Raw genomic sequence first — 17,453 nt, forward strand, 5'->3', positions numbered from 1 at the left:
AAGAGTCTTCTCCAACACCACAGTTCAAAAGCATCAATTCTTCAGTGCTCAGCTTTCTTCACAGTCCAACTCTCACATCCATACATGACCACAGGAAAAACCATAGCCTTGACTAGACGAACCTTTGTTGGCAAAGTAATGTCTCTGCTTTTGAATATGCTATCTAGGTTGGTCATAACTTCCCTTCCAAGGAGTAAGCGTCTTTTAATTTCATGGCTGCAGTCGCCATCTGCAGTGATTTTGGCGCCCCAAAAAATAAAGTCTGACACTGTTTCCACTGTTTCCCCATCTATTTCCCATGAAGTGATGGGACCGGATTGTGTCCAACTCTTTGTGACCCCATGGACTGCAGCCTACCAGGCTCCTCCCTCCATGGGATTCTCCAGACAAGAGTACTGGAGTGGGTTGCCATTTCCTATTCCAAGGGATCTTCGCAACACAGGGATTGAACCCATGTCTCCTGCATTGGCAGGTGGGTTCTTTACCACTGTGCCACCTGGGAAGCCCCTGCACAGTTGGGATATGTTGGGACAAAAAAAGTCAAAATACCAACAAAATAGAATGTAAGCCAGAAAAAGATGAGAGAAGGTAGCATCTTAAATTTCTTGGTAGCTGCCGTAGTTTAAGGAGAAGGCAATGGCACCCCACTCCAGTACTCTTGCCTGGAAAATCCCATGGGTGGAGGAGCCTGGTGGGCTGCAGTCCATGGAGTCACGAAGAGTCAGACATCACTGAGCAACTTCACTTTCACTTTTCACTTTCATGCATTGGAGAAGGAAATGGCAACCCACTCCAGTATTCTTGCCTGGAGAATCCCAGGGACAGCGGAGCCTGGTGGACTGCCATCTATGGGGTTGCACAGAGTCGGACACGACTGAAGCGACTTAGCAACAGCAGCAGCCATAGTTTTTTTTTTTTTTTAAAGCCTGTGGGAGCTTCTCTTTTGTTCAATTAAAATGAATATTAACTTTGTAAATAATTTTAATTGAGGTTTCCCTTCTGGTGTTCAAATAATGGATTTGTCCTAGAAACTGTTAGGTTTGTTGGAGAAACTGACTCCTCTGAAATGTGCAAAGCCAGCTGCAAATAGGACAGATTCTCTCAAGAGTTTTTTAATTTTTAGAACAAATGCAAAATATTCCTTCAGATTTGAATCTACCTTCTCATTTCACATCCCAGGGTACCAGGCAGCATCTTACTTGCTGTTGAAAAGTGGAAGTGTTAGTTGCTCAGTCGTGTCCAACTCTTTTGGGACCCTATGGATTGTAGCCCACCAGGCTCCTCTTTCCGTGGGATTCTCCAGGCAAGAATACTAGAGTGGGCTTCCATTACTTGCTGGTACCTGTAGCTGATTTGAGATGTTCTCTATCATTTTCTTGATCTCAGGATTTTTCTCAATATTTTGTTTAAGAATCAGCATGTATTGTCTTATTTCAAGAAATCCATTTAGTAACTGAATAGAACGAAAGGAAACCCAGTTTCATCTGTTCCTGTAAGCCCCTTTTCTTCCGAGGAGCAAGCACTTTTAATTGACTGCAGCCATGAAATTGAAAGATGCTTGCTCCTTGGAAGATAAGTTATGACCAACCTAGACAACATATTAAAAGGCAGAGACATTACTTTACCAATAAGGTCCATCTAATCAAAGCTATGGTTTTTCCAGTAGTCATGTATGGATGTGACAGTTGGACTATAAAGAAAGCTGAGTGCCAAAGAATTGATGGTTTTGAATGGTGGTGTTGGAGAGGACTCTTGAGAGTCCCTTGGACAGCAAGGAGATCCAACCAGTCCATCCTAAAGGAAATCAGTCCTGAATATTCATTGGAAGGACTGATGCTGAAGCTGAAACTTCACTCCTTTGGCCACCTGATACAAAGAGCTGACTCATTTGAAAAGACCCTGATGCTGGGAAAGATTGAAGGCAGGAGGAGAAGGGGATGACAGAGGATGAGGTGGTTCGATGCATCACCGTCTCAATGGACATGAGTTTGAGTAAACTCCAGGAGTTGGCAATGGACAGGGAGGCCTGGCGTGCTGCAGTCCATGGGGTCGAAAAGAGTTGGACACGACTGAGTGACTGAACTGAACTGAAGCCCCTTCTTCCATTAGATCTGAATGGTTTTAATTAGTGCTTATGAATTCTTATTAGCGAGCTAATCAGGTTGGCATGAAGTAATGCTCATTTTTACCTGTGGATGAACTGAGGGCTGATTCTTCCACTAGAAGTTCAGTGATCCCTGCAGGCATCAAGATACAGAGGTTATCTTCAAGGTGACTCCAAGCCCTGGGTCCCTGATTGCCCCTCGTGTAGGGAGAGACTTCTGTGGGCGAAATGGCCAATATTCTGAACTGGAGCTTCTTGGGCTTGTGCCTTAGGTATGTTTCCAAGGTTGGGTCAAAGTTGGCACAAATAATATCTAATGGAAACAAAAAGCGTGTCAGAGATGAGGATGTTTTGAACCCTGTTTTCTTTGGTTCAGCCTGAGGAGAGTGCCTGCCGCTGCAGGTGGTGGTTCTAGATGAAATGCTTGAGCAGCATTCTCTGCTCTGAAGGGGCCAGCTCACTGCTCATTACTGCCCCCACCCCGCCATCCCGTGTTCTTGTAAAGGAAAGAAATCCCAGCTGCAGAAGTTCAGCTCTGAAAATTTTCTGTTAACTACTTCAGTCAGTTCAGTTCAGTCGCTCAGTCATGTCTGATTCTTTTCAACCCCATGGACTGCAGCACGCCAGGCCTCCCTGTCCATCACCAACTCCCGGAGTTTACTCAAACTCATATCCATTGAGTCGGTGATGCCATCCAACCATCTCATCCTCTGTTGTCCCCTTCTCTTGCCTTCAATCTTTCCCAGCATCAGGATCTTTTCCAGTGAGTCAGTTCTTCACATCAGGTGGCAAAAGAATTAGAGTTTCAGCTTCAGCATCAGTTCTTCCAATGAATACTTTCAGGACCAATTTCCTTTAGGACGGACTGGTTGGATCTCCTTGCTGTCCAAGGGACTCTCAAGAGTCTTCTCCAACACCACCATTCAAAACCATCAACTCTTTGGCACTCAGCTTTCTTTATAGTCCAACTCTCACATCCATACATGACTACTGGAAAAACCATAGCTCTGACTAGATGGACCTTTGTTGGAAAAGTAGTCTCTGCTTTTTAATATGCTATCTTGGTTGGTTGTGACTTTTCTTCCAAGAAGCAAGCATCTTTTAATTTCATGGCTGTAGTCACTATCTGCAGTGATTTTGGAGCCCAAAAATAAAGTCTGTCACTGGTGAAAATGAAAGTCGCTCAGTTGTGTCCGACTCTTTGTGACCCCTTTGGAATTCTCCAGGCCAGAATACTGGAATGGGTAGCCTTTCCCTTCTCAAGGGGATCTTCCCAACCCAGGGATCGAACCCAGGTCTCTTGCATTTGTGGGCGAATTCTTTACCAGCTGAGCCACAAGGGAAGCCCAAGAATACTGAAGTGGGTAACCTATCCCTTCTCCTCAGATCTTCCTGACCCAGAAATCGAACTGGGGTCTTCTGCATTGCAAGCGGATTCTTTACCTACTGAGCTATCAGGGAAGAACACACATATGTATTATAAAATCTCACTGATGATGACATCAAAATCCTAAGTCAGTGATGCATAAATGTGTTGTTATACAAACATACTACAGCTTCAAGACTGGAGAAGTTTGGTGTTTGTTGTTCTTTTTTAAAAATTTGGTTGTTTTTTTAGCATCCTACCATTAACAGGGTTCCTCTAAATTACATAATGAAAATTAAAGTTGTAACAATGTTATATTTTTTTTAAGAGAAAGGGATAATTACCCTTTATAATGTTTCTTTTCTCCTTTTTGTGATGCAGCTTTCTAGTTATACTTGGAAGCTTCCAGGGAATCTAAATTAAAGGTTTAATTAATGTTAGTGGGGTGGGTGTTGCCCCAGGAAAAAAGGTGGAACTTAGTTTCAGCTCCTGCACATTATGAAAGAGGTTACACATCTTAATTTTATCTAGTTCTAGTAATAATGGTATTGAAAGGAATTTCAATAATAGTAATAACTCTCAATTATTGAGTACTCTGTGTCATTCATCTTGCATTTCTGTGAGGTAGGTTGGCATCATGTATCCCTACATTGCCTAAAAGTTAACTGAAGCTTAGAGAAGTTAAGTGAGATCCACTGAGGGACCTCGGAGTCAAAGTCAAATCTCTCACAATCCACAGTCCATGCACTGAACTGTGACATGATAATTAAAAGACAGTAAAATAGCGTCTCGTAAGCAAGGTTGGTGACATATTTAACAAATTTAATACGTTCATATTAACTCCAGTGGCATTGCTGAGTGGCATGTTTATTGAAATATCTCTTAAGATTAGTAATAATTGGTAACATTTGAAATTAGCAAAGTCCTACCTATGTGGGGCACATTGGGGATTTTGGGGGGCCACTAAAAGTTCAGAAGTATAAAGTTATTTACTAAATAAGCCCCTTGTATCCCCGAAATAAACCACCTTTTGGTAAAGGAGACTCTAGACTTGTCTCACTGCCATGTCTGCGTCACTGCTATTGCCATCTTTTCTCTTGCTTACAGATTACAGAGAGGTCCAGTGTGGAAAGACTGTAAAATGAAAATGTAGTTAGCGTGCACTGAAACTGTTTGGAAATGGAGGTAGAAGTCAGTGGCCTTTTTAGGCAGGTATGGACACAGAGAGCTTTTAGAGTTCGTGTTTTCTTAAGAGAGGGAGAGGTTGGAACATCCTGAGGTGTGAGAAGCACAAACAGAGACCTTTCTCTTTACCTTTGGAAGTGCTCGAAACCCCTACTGGTTTCTTCGTGACAGGCGAAATCCTCTTGGATGGGTCGGGACAGCAGTGCTCTTTGATTCAAGGGAAGCAAACTTGAAGAAAAGCCCACCGTGCAGGCTGAGAAGGGCAGCTTGCTTTTTCACATGGCAGGCGAGATGCTCGCCACCAGATCCTGCCTAGAAATGGGAAGAAATGAAGGGGGTTTCCTTCTGTAGCTCCATTGGGAAAAGATAAAGAGTTGCTTCCCAGATGGCTCAGTGGTAAAGAATCTGCCTAGCAGTGCAGGAGACGCAGAAGACTAGGGTTCGATCCCTGGGTCGGGAAGATCCCCTGGAGAAAGAAATGGCAACCCACTCCAGTATTCCTGCCTGGACAATCCCGTGGACAGAGGAGCCTGGCGGGCCATAGTCTGTGGGGTCGCAGAGAGTCAGACATGACTGAGCACATACAGCACACACACAGGGTTGGATAAGTGCTGTCGAAACCAGTTTTCAGTGCCTGATTCCATCTTAGAAAGTGAGACATTATTGAAAAAAAAATTTAATGATAACCGAAGTGATACATCATGATACCCTGTTTTTAGTTTTTGTTTGGTTTTTTTTATGGAAAATTTCAAACATGGACTAAAGTGGGAAGACTGTGTAATGACCACTGTGATCATCTCAGCAGTTACCCACTCATGGCCCATTTGTTACACCCCCAGCACCCCTCCCCAGAAGTATTTGCAGGAAACACTAGAAACCATTTCATTCAGTCTCTAAGTGTATCTCTAAAAGATTGATTCTTTTTTGAACAAGACCATTGCAACACCTAAAAAGTTAAAAATCATCCCATAACATTGTCAGATATCTAATGTGTTCAAATCACTGATGGTCTCATGAAACTCGTACTTTCTCTTAAAGGATTATTTGCATCAGAATCCAGATCAAATCCACATAGTGCAATAGCCTTTTTTAAAAAATCAATAGGCTCCACCTCCATTTCTCTTTGCACCTTTTTATTGAAGCAGTGCCTTTCTTTACTTCAGTTTCTTTCCATCTGGATCTTGCCAATTGCATCCCTGTGATTTAGTGTAACATATTCCTCTTACTCCTTCTCTAACTCCTGTGTTTCCTAAAAATTGGAAATGTATCTAAAGACTTGGTTAGATTCCGGATTTTTGTTTGTTTTGTTTGGGTCAAGACTGTTTCATAATATTTGCTTCCATCAGGAGGGACAGCATCCATTTTGCTTTCTTTGTCCTGTCTGCAATCCCTCATGTTCAGTGCTGAGTCTCTTGATGTTTTGGGTTTGTTCAGCTCTTCTGTTCTGTCAACCCAGTGAGTTGGAGCTTCTGGGAAAGGTCAAGTTATAGGCTAAGGTCTCCCAGCTTTGGACCACTAAGAAGTTTCTGGAATTTGTCACCCCCACAGTTTTGAGTTTTTTAGAATGATTTTTGAAAAACAAAAGTGTAATTCAATTCAATTAATGAACCTTTAGTAAATAAGTAAATTTGCACCAAAATACAGAACAAAGACAATTTTTAAAAGCATACAAAGCACACTGTTCTTACTGAACAAATGAGTCCATTATTTTGAGCCTCCTCCTTCATGGTCAGTTTCTACTTGTTCTATAAGTACCTGTTATTTAATCTGTGTTAATCTAGTTTTTCTGCCTGCCATGCAGGAGACCTGGGTTCGATCCCTGGTTTGGGAAGATCCCCTGGAGGAGGAAATGGCAACCTACTCCAGTATTCTTGCCTGGAGAACCCCATGGAAAGAGGAGCCTGGTGGGCCACAGTCCATGGGGTCTCAAAGAGCTGGACACGACTGAGCAACTAAGCACAATCTCATTTTACTGCTTATTTGTTGCTCTTTGAGAACTACTTGGTCTTGACTGTGTACACCTTGGATTCTTACAGACCTTAGATGGCATGTGCTGATCTGCGGGAGAATCTTAAGCAGAACCATGCCTCTGCAGTTCTCTTTTCTCAAGTGGGCATGAGCCTATTGGACTGCTCTGTGTTCAGATGACTCTTCTGAGCTTGAGCAAGTTTGTTTCCCTTCTTGCTTTCATTCTCCTCTCCCTTCCTTTGTTCTCTTTCTCTTTCTTCCTTTTCCCTGTACTTTTTAGCCAGTATGAAGCTGTCTTTCCCAGGTCTACTTTTTAACCTCTTGACACTGATAAAATCTATGCTGATGCAAAGATAACTTCGGAAATGTTAAAAAGTAAACTTGATTCTCTGTGTCCAGAGCAGTCTTTCCAAATGCATAGGGATACATTCATCTAATCGAAGTGTGTGTGTGTGTTCAGTCATGTCCGACTCTTTGCAACCCCATGGACTGTAGCCCTCCAGGCTCCTCTGTCCATGGAATTTTCCAGGTAAGAATACTGGAGCAGGTTGCCATTTCCTACTCAAGGGGATCTTCCCAACCCAGGGATTGAACCTGCATCTCCTGCATTGCCAGGCAGATTGTTTTAACACTGCACCACCTGGGGATGACTATATTCATCTAAGAAACCTTACTGAAAAGTTTCAGCTCTGTACTAAGAGTGTAGGGAGACAGATAAGTTACAACACTGGAAATGCTGGCCAGAGTAGATGCAAACTAAGTGCCATGTGACAACAGATGACTTTACTTGGGGAAAGTGGGGAATAGCTTAATCCTGGAAGTGACATTTAAACTAAGTCTTCAAAGACTGTGATTAAGACAGCATATTTGTGTAAGAACAGTTCGGGAGAACTCAGTATACAGATATGTTGTTTTACTGGGGCATGGAACTCAAGTAATGGGCTGATGGACTTGACTTAGGAGTATAGCAGTAACTTAACAGAATTAATATCTTCTGTGTTTAGGGTGTAAGTCTTTTGTGGTTGAGAATTTCTTAAAAATATCTGACATTAACCGGGTCCTCAAAATAGTGGTGAAGATTGAACAACACTTATTGTTGCAGAATTGTACACTTAAAAATCATTAAAACGGTCAATCTTGTGTCATATGTATTTTGCCACAGTGAAAAGTATATTAAAAAGTTTATTACAACAAAACAGACACATGCCAGTAAGAGGATCTCTTAGTTGGAGAAACTGGACATCCTCAGCCTAGAGATATGATTGATTAATTTGGCATTTGTCTAGGCATTGCCAAGCCACGCCCTGCCCTGTGACTTTAAGTGCTGGGAAAAAGAGAGGGTCCTACATTTCTGCAGCTTAGAATAGTCACTAGGGGTGGCCATCAGCTGATCACTCTTGGTTGTGTATTTGTACAGGGTAATAAGTGCCATGAAAGGGTACATACGCAGAGCTTTGCAGGCATGTGGGGGTGTGGAGCAGGTGTTAGGAGAGGACTCAGTGAAAGGCTTCCCTGAGGAAGTGACAGTAGCTGAGATTTGACTGGTGAATGAGTCTAGGTAATACTCAGCATTTCAGCTTCTTATCCCCCCTGGCAGGAACACTGTGCTGGTCAGCATCCCCACCTAAGTCTCATTTGACACCTTGTGAGCCCTCCATTACTGTTGGGTGATGAGTAAATAAAACAAGGAATAGAAATGTTTCTACAGGGTTTGTTCCAAAGATGTCTATGGAACCTGGCCCTACCTGTTTTCACTTCTTTGGTTTCACATTTGTATTTTGTTTTACAAAGGGCTTCAGATGATATTAAAACATAGGAAATGCTTCACAATTTATTTGCTGAATTTGTGCTCTCATACGGTCAACTGACTCTGTCTCTTTATTTGTTCTTCTTTGTTCTCAGTTTCATTTTGATATCTGCTCTTCCACCTGTGTGTTCAAGATAATACTCTGAAGAGAAAATGTTTATTAGCCCTTAAGAACACAGCAGTCTCTTCATTTATGATGAGTCTGCATTTTGAAGCTGTGTATTTTGCAAATGAGACAGAGCAGTTAATTCACACCGTTCTCGATTAAGCTTCGTGTACCCAGACTGAGCCCATCTTTTTAAGAACAGAGACCCTGGGGGCTGAGGGTGGGGCACACCTCCGCCTTAGGCGTGTATAGACATACACATGGATGTGGTGAAGAAGACTGGAGAAATGAGACAAGGGAAGGGTCTTTGTGGTCAGCAAAATGTGAACGGACTCTTTCCAGAACATCTACCTTGGGTCAAGTAAAGCTTTAATTTTTGATATATAACTTTTTACATGGTTTCTAATCTTAAACCAAATTTGGGTCGGCGTTAGCTTCCATATCTGTGTCAAAGAACATTAAGGATAAATAGTTATAAAATGCCCTCCTGAAAGGTCAGTGAAGTCTTCCTAATGTAAACAAAGACATCACGGTTAGGAAAATTTGTTTGTGTGGACCTTTGTCACTACCCAGATTATTCTTGCTGAGATTTGGATGCGTTACAAGTCAAAAGATCACGCTCAAAATTCAGCACCTACACTAGTAACTATGACTAGTAGGCTGTCCCTAAACCCGGACCAATAGTTAGGCCTACGGTAAGTCCCCTACATACAAACTTTCAAAGATGTGAACGTGCCCTTGTACACCAGCTGGTGTACTGTAATACTGTACTTTTCAAGGTTATGTAAGATTTAAAATGTTTCCTTTATTTTCTGTTTGTTTTTTATGTACATGTTATTTGCGTGACAAGTATTATAAACCTATTATAGTACAGTACTATATAGCCGATTATGTTATTTGGGTACCTAGGCTAACTTTATTGAATTTATGAACGCTCTCTTGGGATGGAACTCATTCATATGTAGGGGACTTAATGTATTTTGTTTCTAAATCTTGGGACCTGAAATGGTGTGTCACTTTCAACTTTTTATTATCTGTGAAGTTCTGAGATAGGTACTAAAATTTCAAATAAATTCCCTAATTTGTATCGTGTGATTTTCATTGAAATACATAGGGCCAATTACTACTTCAGATTTGAATGTCTTGATCAAATATGTGAAGATGAATAGCAAAAATCCCGGTGGTGGTGATCAAACACTATACTTTAAGGTTTGAATAATAAAGAAGAGTTTCTTATTTGAAAACTGTCATCTCTGTCTCCCATAAAGGAAGAAATAGATGAGAAAAAATTTAACAATAATGGCCTTTCTTTTGAAATACATAAGAGCCTCTGGTAATTTTTCTTACATGTTTTTCTTTCTAGGAAAAGCCATTGACAAAATCTCTACAACGTGGAGAAGACCCCCAGTTTGATCAAGTATGTAATATGTATTATATTCTGGTTTTTACTTATTTCAAAATATACAAAGCTAAGGGCTGAGGACTCACTATGGCGTGTAGATGAACTTCCTCAAGGAGGAGGCAGGGGTGTGAACCTAGGAGCTAAGTCCTGCAGCTTTTATAGTGACAGCTTATAGTAGCCATTCAACAAATGCCTGTTGGTTTGAAGTGCTGAAGTAATATGAGTAGGTCCTCAATTGGTTGGTTGTGGGATCTTTGTGTATAAGAATTAAAGGAACTGAGAAAAGATGAAGCAAATTCATTCAAAAACTTTTTGAGATTCTTCTGAATAAATGGTACCATTGATGACCAGATCTCTGCACTAGAGCTTACGTATGTTTGCATCCAATATTCTGTTGTGCTTGACATGGCACTAGGCTCTGGAGAGATGAAATTTAGGACAAGTTTTAGCCTTTCAAGAATTCACAATCCTGTGAGAGAGAAACCACCTAAACAGTAATACAAACAAGTGTGGTAACTTAGAGTCTCATTAGAGAAAGTGATAAATGAATAAAACAGGTCCTTTGAAAAATAGATCAGGACTGGTTAAAGGACTTCTGACTCTAAACATAGATGATAAACATAGGAAACGAGGATCTTACATATTCTGGTTGAGTCACTTCAGGAGGGCTTTATGTGTGTTTAGAACAGTGAATAATGGTATCAGGGGAGGCTGGAGATGTGTGTGTGGTGTTTCCTAAACTTCTGTAGTTAATGACAAAGAAGACAGCATGTTCTTTAAAAACCTCGCTTGGTGCCAGTGGAGGAGACAAAGTTCTGCTGGATGCTCAGTGGGCTGGTCTAATACAGTGGGGGTTTTATATTGTCTTATGGACAACACATGCAGAGTACACTTTCTGTAGCTTTGAAATTGCCTTTAATGTGGCGTCTAGAGAAAAATTCTTTGGCTGTTAAGGTCCAGATGTGTTCGACCCAAAAATGTAAGGACTGACTATTGAGACAGAATCCCCCATTTTCTATTTTACAAGCTGTTCCTTGAGTGAGATCTCACAAGTCTGCACTCATAGCCAGTCTTGGAAGGCTGGCGTGGCCCTGGCTTTGCACTCTGTCGCTGGCAGAACTGGCTGTTTCCTGGAACGCTGGTGGAGTGGAGCGTGGGCTTCATCTCTCTGGGTCATGGAGCTTCCTCTTATCTCACATTATCCCTAGTTGCTGTCACCTGCTTCTCCTTGGGCGGTCAGGGACCTGGAGTGAGTGAGTGGGGTCATCCCTTGGGGATTATAGTCATAGCAAGTGTGGCTCTTTCTGTTCTCTTTAAGAATGTGAATATTATCTGTCTTCCACAATTTTTCACTCTATTTTATCTTCTTTGTCTCTATCCTCTTAGATTATCACTCTGTGTTCCTCAAAAAAATTGTGCTTTTCCCCCGCTCCAGCTTAATGTACTTCTTTCTTTTTTTTCTCCTGGAGAAGAATACTTTTGCATTCTAACATTCCATATAGTAGTTATTCCCAATAATTTGGCTTAAACACAATTTCTCATTTATTATTCAGCACTCTATTTCTGTATTTCAGCATTGTGGGAAAGAGATAGACTTTGGAATTAGATGGACCCGGGTTTAAATCCCAACTTTGCTGCTTAATTAGCTGTAACACTTATAACCCTGCTACTCAAAATGTTGCAACGCAGATTCTCTGCCCTGGCCGCATACACTGAGGCAGACTCTACAGCTTAAGGAGACCCCCAGGTGACCGCCACACACATTGACACTCGAGAACCATGCTTGTAACACAGATAAATAGATGAAAATGTGTGCTCAGTCATGTCCAACTCTTCGTGACCCTATGGACCGTAGCCCACCAGGATCCTCTGTCTGTGGGATTCTCCAGGCAAGAATACTAGAGTGGGTTACCATTTTATTCTCCAGGGATCAAACCCACGTCTCCTGCATTTCCTGCCTTGTTAGGAGGATTCTTTACCACTAGCACCACCTAGGAAACCTGTAACACATCTCTCTGTATTAAAGACATTTCTGGAGTGAACCTATAGTGAGATAGTCACTGAGAACTTTCAAATAAGGCACATAAGATTATCCTCTGAGAACCAACCCACAAAATCTGTCTCATTTGAAAGAGATAGCACAACTCCCAGGCCAGAAGGAAACTTGACTGGAGTTGGTTCCCCTGTGGGTTCAGTGAGGGGAAAAAAAAAGAAAATGTCAGCCAAATCACCTTTGAAAGTGCTGGTACTGTTTTACCAGAAAATTATAAGAATTGTGGTTCTATGGCAAGGCCATGATTGTATCAAGCTCCCTTAGCATTTTGATATCAAAGGTCCAAATTCTGTAATTCCCCTTACTTCAATTCCAGGCAGAAGGATGTTAATCTAAATTCACACAGATGTCCATCTATGGAAGAAGAACATGCTAGGGACGCCTCCTTGGTGCTACAGACTCCATTGAAGGAGCCTGGTGGGTTCCTTCCTTCCATCAAAGGAACTGGAGGGTTCCCAGTTCCTGCTGATGAAAAACTCCTCTGTGAATGAGAATTAATAAAGACACACAAGATTTCCAACAGCATTCTGAAAACACATACTGCCACTAACTAATTTTAAATATGTAAATTACTCAGCACTTGAAAATAAATGAAAAACTGTCCTGGTAATAAAGTTCTTTATTTTAGCAAACATTTATTGAGTGTGTGTGTGTGTGTGTACATGTACACACATACACACAAAACCCTGTGTGAGACAGAGATGTAAGATGTGGTCCCTGCATTCAAGATAGGAGGGAATCTGACTGGGGAAGACCTTGATGCCAGTTGGAAGGACCTCACCATCTACATGTCAGTAGCTGAAAGATCAAAGTGGAGACTTGATGTTAAAGCCTGTGGGAACAGTGTCCATGACTAGAGAGATCCTTCAAGTTTGGAGGCATTTTGGGAGTTGGAGCATTGATAATGATTTGAGGCAAAAAGGGCTGTAACTAAAACGGAGGCAGAGAAGCAGAAAGGATGATTATAAGCAACATTATATAAGAAGAATCAATATTGATTAAGAAAAGGAGAAACAAAAAGTTCCTGTAGTTTTCAATGATGATTTGGAGTCATTTCCATTCTATTTAACAAACATCGAGTGCCCAAAGCATGCCAGGGTCTGTGCAAGGTGCTGAGTTTACAGAGCAGCAAGGGAGTTTCTACCCTCCAGGAATTCTCAATTCTAGGAGGAAGATAGATACCTGAACAAGTAGCACTACAATGTGAATAGAAAGTATGGTTCAAGTGCAGTGGAACTCAGGTAAGGGAGCAGCTAAGGATTCTAGAGGATGAGACAGAGGATGAGATGGTTGGATGGCATCCCCAACTCGATGGACATGAGTGTGAGCAAGCTCAGGGAGTTGGTGATGGACAGGGAAGCCTAGTGTGCTACAGTCCACGGGGTCACAAAGAGTTAGACACGACTAAGCAACTGAACTGATTGAAGGATTTTAGAGGGTAAGGTGGTTGGATGGCATCCCTGAATCAATGGACATGAGTTTGAGCAAACTCAGGGAGATGATGAAGGACAGGAAAGCCAGGTGTGCTGCCATTCACGGGATTGCAAAGAATCAGACACGACTGAGTGACTGAACAACAGCAAAGGATGCTAAAAAGAAGAGTTGTGTGTGTTACAGGACTGTGGTGAGAGCAGAAATCAGGTTTCAGGAATAAAGTGAAGCAGGAAGAGTAAGCATCGGCAGTACATGGTGGGCTGATGAAGCAGTTGGCCAGAAGAGGGACCGGTCTTGCGTGGGTCAGAGAGGGGAGAGCAGAATCAAATGAGGGCTGTGTGTGTCTATAGGACCCTCTTCTGCCACATGTAATACAAGAGCTTAAGGCTTTCTACCAGGAGTATGTCCTTTTTTTTTTTTTTTTTTTTTACAAATTGTTTCCTGTGTACAGGATTATAATTTGATTTCAGTATGCACTGCAGTGCACTCAAAGTTTAGCTTCCATCTGTCATCATAAAGGTGACCCCATGTACCCTTTCTCCTGTCCACCACCTCTTCCCTGGGGTGACCACTTCTCTGCTCTCGGTATCTCCATGCTCGTTTTTGTTGGGTTTACTCATTTATCTGTGTGTGTATTCGTTCTTCATTTACATTTGGGCTCAACACCCTTTTTCAGGATGGCTGAGGTTTCTGAGAATCATTCATGACTTCTGATAATTGGTTTTTTCAACAGATTGTTTCTGGTTCCAGAACAGTTACTATCTCAGGGTCCTATTCCCATTCACTTTAGAGTGAGCTGTGCCTACAGTGAACTCAGGGAGTCTGGAGTTGCTGCTTTTCTTGTTCGGAGCTGATGTAGGACACGCGTTGCTCAGAGGCATCTCCAGTAACCATCTGGGAGGGGCTGTGTTCACATCTGCTGGGGGCCAGAAAAGTTGGCTTAGTTCAGGAATGCAAGCTAACAAAAGGTTCCAGTGGACACCTTGATTGTTTGTGCTTGAGTATGAGATAGGTGGGTCTTTGTTCTTCCCCCACTGTGATTGTCCTGGGTGCCCACGGGGCATTGATAACAGGGCCTCTGGGTACCCGAATGCCAGAATCTGCAAAATCTGCAGATACTCAAGTTTCTTATGTAAAGTGGCATAGCATTTGCATATAACCTACACACATCCTCCCCGTATACTTTAAATTATCTCTAGATTACTTATGTATTACAATGTAAATGATACATAAATAGTTATAAATAGGATTCATATCATTGCCAGAGAGTGACAAATTGAAGTTTTGCTTTTTCGAACTTAAGGAATTTTTTTCCAAATATTTTTGAACTGTGGTTGGTGGAATCTGTGGATCCAGAGGGCCGAGTCTATACCTAAAAGCAATATTTATCCGCTCTGATTAAATCTGTCATCAACTTCAGTCATTAACTTAGCCTATGATCTTATCAAAATCAAAATATTTTATGTCTGAGCTTCAGTTTCAATATTTGGAAATGGAAGAGGGGAAAAACGAAATAGGGATGTTTGAAGGTCTGTTGTGAGCCCCACACTTTATAGTGTCTCCTTTAGTCTCCGTAAAAGCCCAGTAGAGAAGAATTAAATCCCATTTAGTGCTTCAAAGAAATGGCAACATGGCCAAGCTCATTGTAGCCTATAAAGGGCAGAGCTGTAACCTGAATCCAAAACCGTGTGATCTTCCAGTACACTAATGAAATTATGAAAATTCAGCTCGTGAAGATCAGTCTTCAGATAGGCTACTTTGAGTAGTTGCAGCTGTTTACAGTTCATTGTGACCTGTTCTCTACTGGTGTCATCTCTATATGTTCCAAGTAAGTTGCTCAAACATTCTCATTAACTACTCTTGGGATTTTCTTCTAGATGGTATATGTTTATGTCCTTTTGTGGCATTTAGTTCCTTAACGTTAAAAATGCCGTCTATGGCCAAGAAACACATGGTAACATAAATCTCTTACAAATCTATAATAGAACTAAATAACTTCTTACCATCTTGGGTAACAATGATTTTCCTGCAGAAGAAGGCAGATGAAATTCTAGTGCTTCAACATTGAGTCTCATGCTGCAGTTCAGTGAAAATCTTATTTTAAATGTATAAGTGAAAAGTAAAATATATAAGTGAGAGTAAAAACAAATTGGCTGGCTTTGGATTCACATTAGTGTTATTCGGTGTTTCTTAAATTATTCACCAGTGGAAGTGGACCAGAAAGTGGACAAAGGTGTTAAAATTAAATAATGGAGATCTTTTCCTAATTTGCAAGAAAACGTATTTAACAAATAGATTTTTACATTTTTAAGTTTTATGATAAATTATTCTTAAGCATTTGGTGTCTGTCATCACTCATTGAAATACTTTAATCTAGCAATAGTATGAAATGTGATCGAGTAAAAAGAAATTGCATCTGAACTGCTTTCATAGATCAATATTTTGTGATATCACATAGAGAGAACCCTACCCCCCAGACACTTGGCCACCTGAACTAGTTTGAGAAATTAAACCATCAATGAAGTTACTTTAAAATTATTTATTAAATGCACCACTCATGAGTAGTCAGCCTTATAACTGTAAAATACAGAATGACTCCACTGAGTAATTATTCATACATTTATGTCTGAAGTTTCCCTCTTTGCATTCAGCAAGTATAATAAAATGCTTATGAAAAATTAATGTCATAGCTACAGCATAATGGACAGTCTCTTTTAGCCTATTTATATATAAAATGCCAAAGTAAACATTAAGAAAACATTTGCAAAGTACATTTAGTATTCCCCTCTATCCCCCCCACCCCCAAAAGAAAACACCAGTATGAAATAGTTCTGTGATTCTGTGCGCTTCAGGTCCTCAAGCTGCCCAGTACCTAGCTCATCTGTGATGGAAGAATATGATCATTTAAACGCAACAAGAACATCTTTGTAAATGTTCCTCCCCTTTCACAGCGACACAGAGCTAGAATTCATCTCACCATTGGCTCGGCTTCCAGTAAATGAAGGAGCTGAGCAACCAAGAAGCCAGCTAGACCTTACTCCCTTCCTGAGCTTTGAGGGCCAGGTCTTTGCAAATTCCACCCTTCCTTCCTGACAGCCTGAACTCAAAAGGGCAGTAACAGAGAGATGGAAAAAACACACACAGCCACCCCATGCTGACCTTTCATCTCTTCTAAGATGATCTCAGTGTACTTGCCATGGAAAGTATGCTCAACAGATATAATACCAAGAATGGCTTTAGGAAGGCTTTTTCAGGCATAGAAAAAATTATTACAGCCGGGGTTTGAAAAACAGTATTGACATTCTCTAAGGGGAATATGAAAGTGTTAGTCGCTCAGTTGTGTCTGACTCTGTGACCCCATGGACTGTAGCCCGCCAGGCTCCTCTATTCATGGGATTCTCCAGGCAAGAATACTGGAGTGGTTAGCCATTCCCTTCTCCAGAGGATTGTGTGTTACACCTAAGTGAAGTAGCTGAATGCTCTACCTGGAGAGATTTAAGAGTCAGACACAGGTTTCTAGCACCTTGTTGGGTCTGAAGTAAGTAAAGGAGTTTGTACATATCCCACCCAATGTTTTTTTAAATCAGTGTTTAATTTTAGAGTAGTTTTGGGTTTATAGAAAAGTTGCAAAGGTAGTACAGACGCTTGTCATATACCCCACACCCAGTTTTTGCTATTAACCTCTTATATTATCAAGGTATATTTGTCACAACTAAGAAACCCAACATCAGTACAATATTATGGACTAAACTCTGTATTTCATCTGTTTTTCCCTAATGTGTGTCTTCTGTTCCAGGTTACCGTTGAGGATGCCACATTCCATTTAGTTATCATGTCTCCTTAGCATCTTATCCAGAATTGCACAAGTATTCTTAAATTATTGAAATATAATGGTAGCTACTTTAAGCTTTTATTACAGATTCAGTAATTAAGATGGAATTAACCCATGGTCAGGGACTCTGAATTCTGAACCCTTTACCGCTGTGGGAGGAACCCCCTCCGTTTTGTTGTCGTTTAGTCGCTAAGTC

The 17,453-nt window shown here is 41.2% G+C and overlaps 1 protein-coding gene across 4 annotated transcripts in view; it reads left to right on the forward strand.

Moving 5' to 3' along the window:
- FRY (furry homolog (Drosophila)) overlaps nt 1-17,453 on the forward strand; it is a 307,846-nt gene that overhangs the window by 128,660 nt on the left and 161,733 nt on the right. For all 4 annotated transcript variants that reach the window (XM_010835917.1, XM_010835913.1, XM_010835916.1 and 1 more), the window contains exon 3: nt 9,900-9,953. In XM_010835917.1, the coding sequence (XP_010834219.1) occupies nt 9,900-9,953 (54 nt within the window). The remainder of the gene's footprint in view (nt 1-9,899; nt 9,954-17,453) is intronic.

This window comes from Bison bison, unplaced genomic scaffold (genome assembly GCF_000754665.1).
Source record: "Bison bison bison isolate TAMUID 2011002044 unplaced genomic scaffold, Bison_UMD1.0 scf7180017864056, whole genome shotgun sequence".
Taxonomy (NCBI): domain Eukaryota; kingdom Metazoa; phylum Chordata; class Mammalia; order Artiodactyla; family Bovidae; genus Bison; species Bison bison.